The sequence below is a fragment of the Pistacia vera genome, unplaced genomic scaffold (genome assembly GCF_008641045.1).
Source record: "Pistacia vera cultivar Batoury unplaced genomic scaffold, PisVer_v2 Contig174, whole genome shotgun sequence".
Classification (NCBI taxonomy): Eukaryota; Viridiplantae; Streptophyta; class Magnoliopsida; order Sapindales; family Anacardiaceae; genus Pistacia; species Pistacia vera.
In genome coordinates this window covers 1,082,443-1,100,627 of record NW_022195833.1, presented here as the reverse complement: position 1 = coordinate 1,100,627, position 18,185 = coordinate 1,082,443, and the positions used below count along the sequence as shown (strand labels likewise).

The window sequence follows — 18,185 nt, the reverse complement described above, 5'->3', positions numbered from 1 at the left end:
CGGAAAATTTCCGCAGTTGACAAATTTAGATTTCCTTGAGCGTTGAACTTGTCTCAAACCACCCTCAGGGGCCCATTCCACGAGCACCCCACTTTGTACTTTGGAAATACTTCATACGCGGGAAACTTGGGATTGTGTGGATTTCCATTGTCAAAGATGCAAAAGTGAGTGCACACACCACCTTCAAATTAGAAGATGAGCAGATCTTCAATTGGATTCGGTTTGAAAGCGGTGTTGATAGGCTATGGATGTGGAATGGTTTTTGGATTAATCATGGGATATCTTGTATTTTCAACAAGAAAGCCTCAGTGGCTTGTAAGGATAGTCGAGAGAGAACACGGTAGAAAGGGGAGAAGGCTGAACAAGAAACGTGGAGGAAGAAGAGGTTAGTGCTTTCAACTTTGTTAAGAGTGTCGACTATATATGTGTTGTACTTTTTTTTTTTTTTCTTTTTATCTTGTATGTATTGTGTCAGTGTAAGAGAGAAATGGAATGAAAAAAGAGGAGGCTAAAAAGGAATGGAATTAAAGATAGAAATGGAAATGGAAGTAGTGGTGGTGTAATGGTAGGTGAGCCTGCTTCCTTCACTGTCTTGATGTTGAAGTTTTCTCTCTCCCAGCACCACCACCACACCTTCTTCTCCACCTCCCCTTTCATTTAGTTAAATTTAAATAAAATAAATCTATCCATTTCTATCTCACAATTCATGTTTCGTCTTCTTTAACTATTAAGCGCTTTTTCACATTATACTGCTTTATCCGCGCATCTCTCACATGCTTCAAAAAAATATCATAAATTAACCTCATCATTAGACCTCTCAAATATAAAGCTTACATTACATGATAATCATACTATTATTGTCAAAATCAAGTACCAAATATATCTCAAAAAAAATTATATTACAACTTGATAAATATTATTGTCAAATTTTACTCTGCTTTTAGTTCATCAAAGGATCTTTAGCAGTTCACATAATTATTAAGTGAACTGCTAAGATCCTTGATTTAAGGACATAATTACACTGTCTACAAAGGAAGCAAATAATGTTCAATATGAAATAGACAATTAATTCTTAGAATTGAATTGAACTTGTTAAGAGAAATCTAATGGAAGATCTATTGTTCAATATGAAATATACCATGGTCAAGATGATGTGTAATAGAAGTATCGATGCGGTGACAGCCATTAGTGATACAAAAAACTGGAAAAGTTTGATTAAGATCTGAAATCTTCAGATCTTAATCACTGCCATAACGCGTGTTTAAGATTCGGAAAAGTTTGCTGCTTTCTTTTTTCCCGTATGAAGAAAAACATTTTAGGGGCTATACTTCCCAGCCTCCTCTTCTTGGTTTTGCATTTTCAAGTAGTCCTTTCATACTCTTTTAACTCTTTGTCAATTCTCTCTCTTCAACAAGTAGTCCTTTCATTGCATTGTAAAATTCCATAAAGGAATGGACACATTGCATGCTTAATAAGAAAATCGCATATTGGGCCTATTTGATACATTATTTGAAATATAATATCCTGAATAGGATAGGATATGATTAAATCAAATAGTATAGGATTCTATAAATATATTTAGTATATTTTTTGAAAACATTTAGATCACTTTTAACTCCCTACATTTGTTAATTTATCTAAACACCCCCCCTCCCCCTAAGAAAAAAAACAATAATAATTTATAAATTAACAAAACACCCCTACCTACCCACCCAACTGACTATCGGCAACGGGCCATCATTGTCAGACGGTAGCCAACAGTCGTCGGAATGGTGCACGACTGACTGGATTTAGCTAGTCGTGCATCGATTTGGCCTTTTTCGACTAGATCCATTGTGTATCTGGCCGAAAACGACTAGATCTATGGCCAGAATTTGGCTATATTTGGTTGTCAATGGCTAGATCTCTGGCCATAAATATGGTTGTTTTCGGCCATATCCATGGTGGATTTAGCTGGAAACTGTACGATCGGCCAAATGCGACCGATTGTGCATCATTCTGATGCCCACGGCCGATGGTGGCAGTGACTGGCGATGGTTGATGGTGGCCGACAGTGGCTTGGGTGGGTGGAGGTAACTGTATGTTTTGAGTTTTTTGTTAATTTATAAATTTTTATTATAAAAGGTAATTGAATATTTTGAGTTGAATAGAATATAATTGGCTTTTGAATTGAATTTTGTCAATATTAAAACAAACACGTTTTTTACTGTTTACAATAGGATGGGATAATATAATAGAGATTTGAAAAGTAAAACAACCGGGAGGGGGGGGGGGGAGGGAGAATCTATTTGACTATTTCGCTCTTTAATGTAATATTATATGGGAATTTTTAATTAAATCCTGGCATCAATATCTAAACAATTAACTAATTATTAATCAGTATCCTAATATTATTGATTTAATTAGCTGGAAACAAGCAATAAAATACAACTATTTAATTATATTTCAACAAGTAATCAGTATCTTAATATTGAATTTCTACTAGTTTTGTCAAACCCTGGTGAATTTTTTTTTAATGATATTATAGGTTCATATTCTAACTAATTGAATCAAAGTTGAAGTTATATCATGAAAAGAAGTAATTTCTTGATTATAATATTCTAATCATGCCAAGGTTAACATTAACAAATTATACCTCACGCTAATTATAAACTATATCTTATTTGAAAAGCCAGAATGCATGAATGCATGCGTGCTTAATACAAAAATCTAAATCGAACTGAAATATGAAAAATCAGTACGAAGAACCTTTTTCTTGGAAGCTTTCTTCTTTCGTTTCTCTGATCATCTTTTCTGCAACTCTTTTCTTCTTCTTCTTCTTCATCTTCTTGATAATAATAGATTTTTAAATAAAAAGAAGTCCGGAAATTGTGAATTACATAATAAGGGGGATCAAAAAGTTCGAATCTTTAATTTTATCGGAACAATTAATTAATCAAGATTTAGAGAAAAGATTGAACGCATCTTTCGCTACAAATATGAAGAACCTTTGGTTAGGAGGTAACTTCAACTTGACAGGTAACTTTTCAAAGTTAATTGGAGCACCCACTCAAGCTTTTAGATCTCTTGACATGAGCTTGTCAGAACAATTACCTAATTCAATCGGCAATCTCTTTTCTTGAGGGAATTGATCTCCATAACTGCACTCTCACTGGTCAGTTCCTGCTCACTTGGCAACTTACAAACTGCTTATTTGAGTCTGTCAAATAAAAAATTCAATTGTCATCCCATCACTTCTTTCGAACCTTGCCAATCTTGGTGTCTAGATCTTTCCAACAATAATTTATTGTTGGAATTTCCAGTTTTTGTCAACTTAACACAACTTTCTTATTTATACTTGTCAAGAATCAACTTAGTGGTCCAATTCTTCTCATGTCAATGGCCTTCAAAATTTAGTTGAATTTTCTTATTTAGTAACAATCTCGATGGCACAATACCATCTTGGTTATTCACTCTACCATTATTGCAAACTATTGATTGGATGATAATAAACTGAATGGCTCTATTCCAAGTTCAATCTTTGAACTGTGAATTTAACCGATCCAGACTTTCTTCAAACAATTTATGTGGAATTGTAGAGCTTCACTTGTTCTCAAATTTGAAAAACCTTCAGAATCTGACTTTCTCACATAGTCTATCAATTACCTGTAGGCAAAGCCAACTCATCATTTCCACAACTTTTTTTCGTTGAGGTTATCGATTGCAACTTGATAGAATTCCCAGTATCTTAAGAAGTGCAAATCAATTACAGCAACTAGACTTTCTAACAATAAAATAAGTGGTCAATTACCTAATTGGATGTGGGACATTGGAAAGGATACCTGTTCCTTCTAAATCTTCCCACAACAACCTGACGGCATAGACAGACTTCCCTGGAGAATCTTGTATATCTAGACCTTCGGTTCAACTTGCTCCACGGACGCTTCCCATTCCACACCTATTTAAACTTTATTTGTTGTCAAACAACAAATGACTGGGAGATACCTCATATGATCACAATATAAGTTCCATAATATCTAGATCTTCTAATAGTTTGAGTGGTAAAATTCCAACATGCATGGGAAGCTTTAGCAATCTCATGTGTTGGATTTGCGGAAAAATAGGACTTTATGGCACCATTCCTGCAACATTTGTTAAGGGCAGTTCTATTGAGGACCATTAACTTCAATGACAACAGATTAGAAGGGCCAATCCACAATCTCTAGTCAATTGTACAATGCTTCAAGTTCTAGATATTGGTAACAAAAAGGTAAATGATACTTCCCATATTGGCTAGAAAGTCTTCCTCGTGCAAGTTCTTGTCCTTCATTCAAATCAATTTTATGGTTCAAATGGGGCTGCTCAAAGATGAAGCACTGTTTTCCTAAGTTGAAAGTATTTGACTCTCAAACAACAAATTTGGTGGTCCATAGGCATGGCAATGTTCCCCAGGATTTCGGGGACCGTCCCGCCCCATCATATGGGGCGGGGAAGCCCCGATTTTTTAAGGATAGGGGCGGGGGGTGGGGGGTGTTTTAAGTCCCGTCCTTGGGATGGGGCGGGGGGTGGGTGATGCCTTTCCCCCGCCCCGCCCCGTATATAATATATAAATTAAAAAAATGTATATGATATTTACTTTTCAATAATATCCCATATTTACCTAATTACACAATTATCCACTATATAAACCCATATTTTCCTAATTTGCTCACCCTAAACATTGAACAAGAACAAACCTTGACCCATATGTTATGTATATTAATTATGCTTAAACGATTATTTAAGTGTTTGTCATATGGACGAGAATTAACTATTGTGTTTGGTAATACTCAAATTAATTTATGTTTTATAAAAATTAACGGGGCGAGGATGAACCTCCAACTCTCCCTTTGGGGCAGGGAAGGGGAATTCTGTCATCCCCGTAACGGGATGGGAATGATTTTGAGGGTGGGGATGGGTACGGTGAATGAGATCCCCGCCCATTGCCATGCCTGGTCATTGCAACAGGTATTTCAAAAATCTTAATGCCATGAAGGATGTTAGTGAAGCAGAGAGAAAGTTGCATATATAGGTGAAGTGTATTATCAAGATTCCATTACAGTGACAATGAATGAAAAGTATGAGTTTGAGCTAGTGAAAATTATCACGCTTTCACTGCCATTGATTTTTCAAATAATAACTTCTATGGAGAGATTCCAAAAGTAATTGGAGAGTTCATACTTCTATACCTCAATCTTTCTTTAAACAAATTAACAGGTTGTATCCCATCATCACTGGAAATTGAGATGCCTTGAATCCTTAGGTCTTTCTTCAAACAAGCTTGTCGGAAATTCACGCAGTTGACAAATTTAGATTTCCTTGGAGCGTTGAACTTGTCTCAAAACCAACTCATGGGGCCCATTCCACGAGCACCCCACTTGGTACTTTGGAAATACTTCATACGCGGGAAACTTGGGATTGTGTGGATTTCCATGTCAAAGAATGCAAAAGTGATGAGACACTACAACACCCTCAAAATTAGAAGATGATGCAGAGTCTTCAATTGGATTCGGTTTGAAAGCGGTGTTGATAGGCTATGGATGTGGAATGGTTTTGGATTAATCATGGGATATCTTGTATTTTCAACAAGAAAGCCTCAGTGGCTTGAAGGATAGTCGAGAGAGAACACGGTAGAAAGGGGAGAGGCTGAACAAGAAACGTGGAGGAAGAAGAGGTTAGTGCTTTCAACTTTGTTAAGAGTGTGACTATATATGGTTGTACTTTTTTTTTTTTTTTTATCTTGTATGTATTGTGTCAGTAGTTATAATCGTTTGACAATTAAAATAAGGGACTTTAACTAATGGCAATAACAACCGTCACCTAACCAGAATGTGACCATTTTCTGACTGCTATTTTTGTCTGTTAACTAACGATAAATGTTACAGTTTGAAAGTAAATGTCACAGTTTAGTGAGGATCAACTGGCTCACATTATTTTGAGAGAAAATGTACCAACGATGTGGTTTTTCACTATACTTGAAGTTCCCATCTTTGCCATATTAATTGGAAAAGTTAACAATCTTCGTAAAATTGAGTATCTATACGTATGTGCAAATAGCAATCTAGACATTGGTATTTTCTTGTATTATAAAAACATCATTGGTTGGCGGCGTCGTTGAGATCATAGAATGTTCTTTTAATGTTTCTTGGATTATTCAAAGCAAGGACCAAGTCTTGGTGCCATATTAATGGTAGAGTAGTCTTACGAATGAGAGTGAAAATAATATATGACATAGATAGTCCTTAAAACTTATGGTCATAACATCATAGTCATTAATTTCTCTGTCTACTTGCTCTCCATATAAGGCCCCATGTTAGTTGAATGTTGAAATTTTGTTGGTATAATAAGTGAGTCCTGTGCTACTTGCTAATTTTCTGATCATGCAATAATTGATTTAGGTAGAATTGTTTCTCAAATATTTAATTTTATGGTGTCAAATGTACTTAGATGATGGAAATTAGTCAATACTCAAGTCTCTTTAGATACATTAATCTTATGTTTGTCATTAATTTCTGTAGAAAAAATGTCATGAAGATTATAGCCAAAGATGAAAGCTTTGGTTAGGATATATAATTACAGCATCTTAAGACTTTTTCTTCAGCATACCTGTGATTTTCTACTTAAATTAATTACATTATTTCAATATTGATCATTCAACTAGTAAAAAGACTTAAAAAATTAATTTCTGCAATAGTGACCCTCCATTTCTCTTCTATTTATAATCATATTGTTTCTTGTGATTCATCATAAAGAAAAATGGGTTCTCTAGCATGGTCTTATCAACTTGTCTTCCTCAATTATGTCTCTTCTATTCTCAAACTTGTGCAACACTCTGCTCTCATCACCAAAGTTCTGCATTACTCCACTTCAAGCAAGTCTTTTCCTTCACAAGTTATTCCTCCTTAGTTTGTGATGATTTTTCTTATCCAAAAATGATGTCTTGGAAAGAGGATAATGATTGTTGCTCATGGGATGGTGTCACATGTGATACAGTCACGGGTTATGTGATTGGCCTTGACCTTAGTTGTAGTTTGCTTTCTGGCAGCATCCCTTCCAACACTACCCTCTTTCTTCTTCTTCAATTGAAAAGACTCAATCTATCTTACAATGATTTTAATCTCTCTCAAGTTTCTTCTGGTTTTGGTCGATTAACCAATTTGACACACCTTGATCTCACTGCCTCAAACTTTAGTGGTCAAATTTCATCTGAAATCTCCCATTTGTCTAAATTGGTCTCACTTGACCTCTCATGGAATCATTACTCCCTTAAGAACCATCTGACAATTGAAAGACCTATTTTTGAAATGCTAGTTCAAAATCTGACCATGTTAACAGACATTTCTCTTGACTTTATCGACATGTCTACCATCATAACAAGTTCATTGACGAATATATCTGCGTCTCTAACTTCTTTGAGTCTCTGGGGGTGTGACCTACGAGGGAACGTGCCAGAACNGTCTTATCAACTTGTCATCCTCCAATTATTTCTCTTCTATTCTCAAACTTGTGCAACACTCTGCTCTCATCGCGATAGCTCTGCATTACTCCACTTCAAGCAACTCTTTTCCTTCACAAGTTATTCCTCCTTACTTTGTGATGATTCTTCTTATCCAAAAATGATGTCTTGGAAAAAGAATTATAGTTGTTGCTCATGGGATGGTGTCACATGTGATTTGATGACAAGTCATGTCATTGGCCTGGACCTTAGTTGTAGTTGGCTTTCTGGCAACATTCCTTCCAACATTACCCTCGTTCTTCTTCCTCAATTGAAAAGACTCAATCTTGCTTACAATAATTTTAATCTCTCTCAAGTTTCTTCTGATTTTGGTCGATTGACCAGTTTGACACACCTTAATCTCTCTGCCTCAAACTTTGGAGGTCAAATTCCATCTGAAATCTCTCATTTGTCTAAATTGGTCTCACTTGACCTCTCACGAAATTATTATTCCATTGAGAACCGACTGAGAATTCAAAAAGTTGTTTTGGAAAGGCTAGTTCAAAATTTGACTATGTTAACAGACCTTGCTCTTGAAGATGTGGACATGTCTACCATCGTAACTAGTTCATTGATGAATCTATCTTCATCTCTAATTTCTCTAAGTCTCTGGGGGTGTGAACTGCAAGGGAACGTGCCAGAACGCTTATTTCGCCTACCAAATCTACAGATCCTTTTGTTAGGAGGTAACTTCAACTTGACAGGTAACTTTCCCAAAGTTAATTGGAGCAGCCCACTCAAGATCTTGGATGTCTCTGATATGAGTTTGTCGAAACAATTACCTAATTCAATTGGCAATCTCATGTCATTAAGCCATTTGTCCCTTTATAACTGCAATATTGTTGGGTCAATTCCTACCTCAGTTGGCAACCTTACACAACTTGCTTATTTGAGTATGTCGTCTAACAAATTCAATGCTCATATCCCGTCACTTCTTTCAAATCTTGCCAATCTTCGTTTTCTAGATCTTTCCTACAATAACATTATTGGTGAATTTCCTGACATTTTTGTCAACTTAACGCAACTTTCTTTTTTATCATTGACAAGTAATCAACTCACTGGTCCAATTCCTTCTTGTGTCAATGTCCTTCAGAATTTAGCTTGTATTAGTTTCTCTACCAACAATCTTAGTGGCACAATACCATCTTGGTTATTCACTCTACCACTATTGCAAACCATTTATTTGGATCATAATAGACTGCATGGCTCTATTCCAGGTTCAATCTTTGAACTTGTGAATTTAACCGATCTCGGACTTTCTTCAAACAACTTAAGTGGAATTGTAGAGCTTCACTTGTTCTCAAAGCTAAAAAAACCTTGAATTTCTTGATCTTTCTTATAATAGTCTATTAGTTAACACTACATTCAAAGCCAACTCTTCCTTTGCACAACTTCAGTGGTTGCTTTTATCAGGTTGCAACTTGATAGAATTCCCAGGTATCTTAAGAACTGTAAATCGATTACAGCAACTAGATCTTTTTGACAATAAAATCAATGGTCAAATACCTAATTGGATGTGGGACATTGGAAAGGATACTTTGTCCTTTCTAAATCTTTCCCACAATAACCTGACCGGCATCAAGCAACTTCCTTGGAAGAATCTTGATATTCTAGACCTTAATTCGAACAAGCTCCAAGGGCCAATTCCGACTCCACCACCTTTCTTGACAGTGTTGTTGTTGTCAAACAACAAATTGATTGGGAGATACCTCATATGATCTGCAATATGAGTGCCATACAAATTCTAGATCTTTCTAATAATAGTTTGAGTGGTAAAATTCCAACATGCATGGGAAGCTTTAGCAATCTTCATGTGTTAGATTTGCAGAAAAATAAGCTTTATGGCACCATTCCAGGGAAATTTGCAAAGGGCAGTCCTTTGAGGACCCTTAACTTCAATGAGAATGAATTGGAAGGGCCAATCCCACGATGTTTGGTCAATTGTACAATGCTTCAAGTTCTAGATGTTGGTAACAACAAGGTAAATGATAGCTTCCCATGTTGGCTAGAAACTCTTCCTGAATTGCAAGTTCTTGTCCTTCATTCAAATCAATTTTACAGCTCTGTGTGGGTTTGCTCAAAGACGAAGCATTGTTTTCCTAAGTTAAAAGTATTTGACCTCTCAAACAACAGATTTGGTGGTCCATTGCCAGCCTGGTATTTTGAAAATCTTAACGCCATGAAGGATGTTAGTGAAGCTGGGACAGAGTTGCAATATATGGGTGAAGGTTTTCATCAAGATTCCATTACAGTGACAATGAAAGGGTTTGAGTTTGAGCTAGTGAGAATTATTACTGCTTTCACTGCCATTGATTTTTCAAATAATTACTTTTATGGAGAGATTCCAAAAGTAATTGGAGAGCTTGATTCACTTCTATACCTCAATCTTTCTTTTAACAAAGTATCAAGTTGTATCCCATCATCACTTGGAAATTTGAGTGTCCTTGAATCATTAGATCTTTCTTCAAACAAGCTTGTCGGAAAAATTCCATGGCAGTTGACAAATTTAGATTTTCTTGGAGTGCTAAACTTGTCTGAAAACCAACTCATGGGGCCCATTCCAAGAGCACCCCACTTTGATACCTTTGGAAATACTTCATACTTGGGAAACTTGGGATTGTGTAGATTTCCATTGTCAAAAGAATGCAGAAGTGATGAGACACTACAACCACCCTCAAAATTAGAAGATGATGCAAAGTCTTCAATTGGATTCGGTTGGAAAGTGGTGTTGATAGGCTACGGATGTGGAATGGTTTTTGGATTGATCATGGGATATCTTGTATTTTCAACAGGAAAGCCTCAGTGGCTTATAAGGATAGTTGAGGGAGAACACCGTAAAAAGGGGAGAAGGCCAAACAAGAAACGTGGGGGTAGAAGAGGTTAGTGCTTTCAACTTTGTTAAGAGTGTTGACTCCATATGTGTTGTACCTTTTTTTTTTCTTTTTATCTTCTATGTATTGTGTTAGTGTAAGAGAGAAGTGGAATGAAAAAAGAGGAGGTTAAAAAGGAATGAAATTAAAGAGAGAAATGGAAATGGAATTAATGGTGGTGTGATAGTAGGTGGGCTTGTTCCTTCACTGCTAGCTATCTTTTACTATCCCTTCATTGTCTTGATGTTGAAGTTTTTCTCTCTCCCTTTTACTCTCCCACCACAACCACCACACACTTCTTCTCCACCTCCCCTTTTTAGTTCATCTTGCGTCTTCTTTAACTATTAATAAACAAGTTTCCACTTTACTATTAACAATATTGACTTTAATTTTAACAAAATTAAATACCAAATATATTCATCACAAGTTAAATCTCAAAATATTTAAATTACAACTTGATAAATATTAGTGTCAAATTTTACTCTGCTTTTAGTTCATCAGAGGATCATTAGTAGTTCACATAATTATTAAGTGAACAACGTTGATCTTTCGGGGAAACATCTGTCATCACATGTTTATCACTGATGCAGTTTGGCAATGGCCTGTGACTTATGTTTAAATTAGTACATCTAAATGCAAAGCATACACTAGAGAGAAGAAAATTACAACTAAGAAAGTGATTTCTAACATTCCAAGCTTTGTTTCTCTATATAAAACAAATGGTATTTGTCAATAAGAATGTGAAAATTGAAATGTATACATTATACATTGTTAGTAGACCAAGACTTGATACAAGCTAATTAAATTATTTTAGAAGTGTTGGACTTACACCATCTTTAATCTCCTAGCTAACATGCACATGCACTCTATTCATTGATATCTAAAACTAGATGGTGATGAATAAATACTCTTCTATCAAACCCGAAGGGGTTGGCCTGACGGTCAAGAAAGTTTACTCCCTTCATTGATTTCTTAGGTTTGAACCACAATGGAACTACCTACCACATTTGTGGCTTACCTTGGAATATTGGACTTGTAGGGTGTTTAATGGGTCTCAAAGATTAGTTGAAGTGTGTGTAAGTTGACTCAGATACTCTGATCATTAAAAAAAGAAGAAAAAAAAAAAAAAAAACTCTTCTACCGACTTTCCCTAAGAAGCATAAACAATACTAATATAAAGTGGTCATCTAAGGATGTTCAGCCTAGAAATGAAAAAATTGAAGAAGTTTGTTGCCCATATCACCCCCTATTGTACAACGCGTATATATGTAATAGAATTAATAATTTTGGGTGAGTACCCATATGATTTAATGACTTCACCCTACTTATATATTAAATCTGAATCAAAGCGATATCATGGTGGTAATAGTTAAGTGACATTAATATAGGAAATCTCAATAAAATGATTATTTTGCAAGAAACTAGAAATTTTGTTTTAATTTATTCTATTTCTATCAGCTGAGTGCTTGACCAGCGGGTGAGGAATTAGAGCCAGTAACTATCTTTATTAACAAGCATGATCCAACATATGGGCTTGACCGTGAGGGAGAGTGTTGGAGTCCTGTACCAACTAGGCACGCTCAAGTCTACTGGGTTATAAGAGGGGGTAATCCTCCCATTTAACAAAGCCTTATTAGGTGAGGAGTCACACCCACCTCACATTCTGACATGGTATTAGAGCAATCTTGCTAATTTCTTACTTCCGCATTATTAATCCTCTCTAGCCAACTTTCCAGATTTTGTGAAGCAAAGCACTTGGGTTTCTTTCATCCAATAAATCTCCTTTAGCCAATCTGCCAAACCCTGCAACAAACACATTAATTCAGCCACGATTTTCCAAATTTCCATAGCAAATTCCCTTTAGCCAATCTGCCAAAACCTATGATCAACACATTGAGTCAGCCACGTTTTTTTTTTTCCAAAATTTCTAGAATTTATCAAAGAAATTTGTTTGAATCAAAACTCCCCTTATGGATCCAAAAGACAGCAACCAACCCATCACATCACCAACATCAAACCAGTCCACCCAACCAAACCAAGATCATAATTTTGAAACGGGTCAAAATTTGGGTCAACAATATGGTCCTAACCCGTTCGGATTTATAGGTCAAGCACCCAACCCCATAGGTCAAAATCCCTACTCATTATTTCAGATTGTCCAAAACAACCCCAATTGACCTGAACTTGGCGACCCTCTCTACTCATCGACGTCTGACGCAACTGAGCTGGTGCTTGTCAAGCAACCACTCATCGGATCTAAAAATTATGCCACTTAAAATGTTCTCCCCCAATTTTCCCTAGCCTTTTGGTGCTCCCTTTTCCAATCTTAGATCTATTTTCAGTCCCCATGGACTGCCATCGTTGGGGAGCTACAGCAAAGGCAATAGCCTCTGTACTTGTGTGAGATTTAGACGAAGTCGATCTTTGGTTTTCGTCTTGTACTGCCAATTGATAAGTTCGATGGAGAGATGGTGCTCGCGAAGTAGCAAGCATTTGAGTGCAAAATGGCGGAAAGCTGTCATTCAACTCGATAAGAAAATGGATCATGCAATTTTGATCCTTAACCCTCTTGATCTGGTGAAGAATCGTGAAGGATCCCTCAAAAGGTTCTTCAACCGAATCAAGCTCATTCCAAATCGCTGAAAGGCGATTGAAATATGTAGTCATTGGTAGATTGTTTTGCTTGATCTCAATGAGATTTTTACATAAAGTAAAGATCTTGCCAAGGTCTAATTTACCATACATTTTGCGAATATTAGCCCCCATTTCTTGGGCATTCTCGGTTTGAGGAAGGCCAATAGCAATCTCTTGGGTCGAGGATCTGCTAAGCCACTCAAGGACTAAGGTGCTACAACGAGTCCAGTGTTGAGAAAATGGAAAATCATTTGGCTGTGGAAGGATTCCATTGATGAACCTTTCCTTATTTTTGGTTTTGAGGGCACGCCAGAAATCTCTGGCCTAAGTGGTGTAATTTTGAGATTTAGCCAAGGGTTGTTTCATGAGGACAAGTTCGAAGCCGTCCAATATCAGTGAGAAAAGGGCATCCCCTAGTTTTGGTCAATTTTGGGTGGCTAGAAGGATTTGGAATATCGGGTAGGGATTCTGACCTGTCGGGTCAGGATTCTGACCCATAAACTCGAAAGGGATTGGACCGGTTTAGGCATTAGATCTGGTTTGGTAGTGTGGGCCTGTTTGTGGGTTTGAGTGTTTCGTTGTTGTGGGCCTGTGTGGTTAATTGGGTTTGTGTGGGGTGGCTCATTTGTGGCTGTGGACTCTAATATCTTTGGCTATGGGGTTTGAGTTTGATGCATTGTCGGGTGTGGTTTGTGTTCACAGATTTGGGTTTGGGTGGAAAAGAAAACTAATCTTACTGCCTTGTGTTTACAGGTGCTGGGAACAACGACTTAGAGAGAATTGTTGAGGCGGAAGCAATAACGCTTTGATACTATGTCAGAGTTTGAACGGGAAGGGAAGCAATAAGAGAGAGAACACTATTGAAGATTGCTAGCAAAGAAAAGACTTGACAATAGTAGCAAATGGTGCTGAAAAATGTCAAGAACAGATAAAGAGAAAATAATACTTTTGTATTGCTTGTATTTGTAATGTGTACAACAACCTATGTATAAAATGGCTGTAAGTGTAATAAAGGAAATACAATAATATAGTAATGAAAATACAATAAAATCTTAATTACAAAAATATTATAGTAATCAATCAATTAGAACACAATTAGTAATTGCTTAATCCCAACATGAATATCTTCAGTATTCCATATTTCGTCACTATGAAGCAGTACTAGCAACTTGATTTGTTGAACCAAATTTTGATTGCTAATTAGGCCTCAGCTAATTCCAGATTTAATCCAAATGGACTGAATTTTAGGTAATAATATTACACACTTGATGGAGTACTACTAGTTCTTTTGATATATGGTAAGGTACAAGAGAAAAGATTTCAGGTAATAAGACAAGTCATAGTAACTAAGAAGAAGAATGTTTGAATTTGGAGCCCAATACCACCGAGCGATTTCTGCCACTGGGGTACCTCCAACGTTATGCAGATATTCATTAATTGCAAGAAACAACTTGATTTGTTAACTTTGGAATTGTTATTGTAGATTGATAGGCAGAAGGTTTTAAGAAAAGAAAATTAATTGCACTGATTTATTTGACAACAATCTCAATGGAACAATACCATCTTGGTTATTCACTCCACCATTATTGGAATGGCTGGACCTTCGTGATAACCAATCAATAGGCCATATTGATTTATTTGATAGCAATCTCAATGGCACAATGCCAAGGTTTTAAGAGACTCTTAAAAAACATTGATATATATTATCTTCAAGCCAAATTTTTAATCTTCTCTCTTTGGTTTATTCTACAACTAAGAATACTTTTCTCTTCACACTCTCAGTACAAATATCGTGATATTCTACTCTAAAATTTATCCTTTATTCATCTCCAATTTCTCCAAACAAACTCTTCCGGACACCGCAATCTCCCAAATGCCAATAACCTCAAGTCAAAACCTAAATATCATGCCCTTAAAGATTATGATTCCGTCGCAGCAACCTTAGGTTCAGACAAAGAGGCACTCAATTTTGTTTTAAGCACCAAAAGTCCCTTCTCTCGTGCATTTTCACATATAGCTTGTAGACACAAACGAAAGTTTCACAAGTCTCACAGGTTACGTGGGTTTCTGAATAGTTTGCCATGCTCACCTCTTTTCTTCACCCTATCCATCTCAGGTTCTGCAGTGTCGATTGCACAGGATAAAAGTGTCAAGGAGAGAACACAAAGAAGTTTATCAGTAAAAGCTTAGATATTTTCAAACTTAGGAATAATCTTCATATTATCGGTTTGTTATGGGATTTAGAATAATCTGAGAGCTAGAAATTGGCGTTATATATGTTTGTTTTTGAATTATTTCAGTTTCTTGAAATGTTATTAGTTGCAAAATTATTCGAAATAGTCTCAGGCTCAGCTTGCACCTTCTGGTTCATAGATGTGCCTGTCCTGTTTCTTTCCAAAAGCACAATTAATTTGTCCGTCACGTAACAACATTAATTAGTGTGGACATTCTCCAATGGAAATCTATTAACCGTTAACTAACAAACACTTTGTCGTCCCTAAGTAACGGATATTTGATTTGTATAGCTAACATACGTATTTTGTCGTTATTAAACAGACATTTAATAGTTGTGAATTAATAGAGGCTCATTGACCGTTTCCTAACAGACGTTACGTGAAAATCTTTATATTATAATCATGCTAGGATTTTGGGATTTAGACATATGTTGTCGTTATTAATTAAACAGATATTTAATAGCTGTGAACTAAAAGAGGCTCATTGACTATTTCCTAACGGACGTCATGTTGGAATCTTTATATTATAATCATTCTGGGATTTTGGGATTTAGAATAATCTGAGACTTACAAATTTTGGATTTTTTTTTTCCTCGATAAAACTCAAACCCAAAAACTAACTCAATGAAGGATGGAGTCTAATCATATATATACAATATAAGAGTCCACCAATTTGATAATGTGAGACAAATATAATTTCTAATACTTGTTCCTATCTCATCAAACAATAACTTAATAATTACATTCATAAGCATCTCCAATATGCGGAAAGTGGAATGCATAAAGCATAGTACATAGTTTTGGTGCCTCCCAGTTTAAATTATATACTAGAGAGACTAAAATACATTGATTTCCAGCTTGTCTAATTCACAAATTTGACAGCCACAGATAGAAGTTTGTACAGCAATCACAAATCCGGGAAAAAAAAAATTTATGGAAGAACTTTTGTGCAAAACTGTATTCTTCATTAGCTAGTGCATGACCAAGACTTTGATGGAGTAGTTCTCACTAGTGGATGACCAATGTAAAGTACATTTCTATTCCAATATTCATATAAAAGTTGATAATACAATCAATTTCATCATAGAATCTCCATGGAATATATGCGGAAGTAAATGACAAACCTCCAACCATAGCAATTGTTCTTTAGTCTTCTTGCTTCTTCAAAATACAGAGTCTTCCACTGATTACAATTTTAGAGCGATGGTTTTTGGGAATCTAAAATGAAAAATTGCATCAAATGGAGACCTGTAAAGTCTCCTTTATATGCAGTTGTCTTTTCATCAAAGATAACTGCCCAAGAGAAGGGACACAACCATATGACCACATCAGTCCACATCAGCATAAATGTGTATGACCATAATGTAATTATATTAAAAGTGTAGGACCATAATGTAAAAAGTCTAACATTCTCCCACTTGGTCCAAACTTTTATAATATAACCCAGAACACAAGAGATGTATATGCGGTATGTTCAATTAGAAAGAGGAAAAATTACATGAATTATAGCGGTAAGTCCCTTTTAAACAAGTATTACCTTCCATGTATTACAATGCAACTTTTCTCTTTCTAAATAAACGCTTAAATGTGGAATATCACTTTATGAACAAACATCAAATGTTTGTTCCAGGTTCTCTAGAATGTTTGATTGTTTCCAACCAAAATGTATACAACTGAAAAGAGAAAACAAACTAAATTACAAAGTTTCAGACAATGAAAGTATTACCTCTCATAGTGACAAAGTAGGACATAGTCCCATTTGAACAACATGATCCTTAAACGTGTTTGGTGGCATGCCTTTTGTTAGAGGATCAGCAATCATCTGCTCGGTATGTATGTGTTCAATGAGCACTTCTTTGGCTTTAACGTGCTCTCTTATAGCTAAGTACTTAATGTGATGTGTTTACTTCGACTTCGACTTTTATTATTCTTAGCAAAGAATACAGCAGTTGAATTGTCACAATATAACTTTATTAGCCTAGAGATAGACTCAACAACTCCAAGCCCAGAAATGAAACTTCTCAACCAAATACCCTGTGTAGTGGCCTCAAAACAGGAAACAAACTCAGCTTCCATGGTAGAAGTGGCAACTAAAGATTGTTTGACACTTCTCCAAGATATAGCACCCCCGGCGAGCATAAAAACATATCCAGATGTTGATTTCCAAGAATCAATGCAGCCAGCAAAGTCTGAGTCTGAATCTCCAACGACTTCTAAAATGTCAGACCGTCTGTAAGTAAGCATGAAACCTTTAGTTCCTTGAAGATACCTCATGACCTTCTTTGCAGCTCTCCAATGATCCAAACCTGGATTACTTTGATATCTTCCTAACATGCCAACTGCAAAAGCGATGTCAGGTCTAGTACAGACTTGAGCATACATTAGGCTTCCAACAGCTGAAGCATAAGGAATAGTTTTCATTTGTTCCTTTTCAATCTCAAGTGTAGGACATTGGTTCAGATTGAACCTGTCACCCTTAACAATGGGTGCAACACTGGGTGAACAATCTTTCATCCTAAATCTCTCAAGAATTTTATTAATATAGGCTTCCTGAGATAGTCCCAAAACATGTTGAGACCTATCCCTATGAATCTTAATGCCAATGACATAAGACGCCTCACCCATATCCTTCATACTAAAATGTTGAGAGAGAAATTATTTCACCTCATGTAGCAAACCCAAATCATTGGTTGCAAGTAGAATATCATCTACATATAACACAAGAAAGATTATTTTACTCCCACTGACCTTGTGGTATATACACTGATCTATGACATTCTCTACAAAACCAAATGAAGAGATAACAGTGTGAAATCTTAAATACCACTGTTGGGAGGCTTGTTTAAGTCCATAAATGGACTTCTTGAGTACCAGTGAACTTCACGGATGTCAATCTACTCATTAGGGTGCTACCTAATGCCTTGTCTAATGTTT

At 36.1% G+C, this 18,185-nt stretch overlaps 2 protein-coding genes across 2 annotated transcripts; both read left to right on the top strand.

Moving 5' to 3' along the window:
* Positions 1–6,950: 6,950 nt before the first annotated feature.
* Positions 6,951–8,834, top strand: LOC116126015 (receptor-like protein Cf-9). The gene has a single exon (XM_031411712.1). It carries the CDS (start codon positions 6,951–6,953, stop codon positions 8,832–8,834), a length of 1,884 nt encoding a protein of 627 aa, XP_031267572.1.
* A 405-nt stretch (positions 8,835–9,239) lies between these two features.
* Positions 9,240–10,397, top strand: LOC116126014 (receptor-like protein 33). The gene has a single exon (XM_031411711.1). The coding sequence runs from the start codon at positions 9,240–9,242 to the stop codon at positions 10,395–10,397; it is 1,158 nt and encodes a 385-aa protein (XP_031267571.1).
* The last annotated feature ends 7,788 nt before the right edge of the window (positions 10,398–18,185 follow it).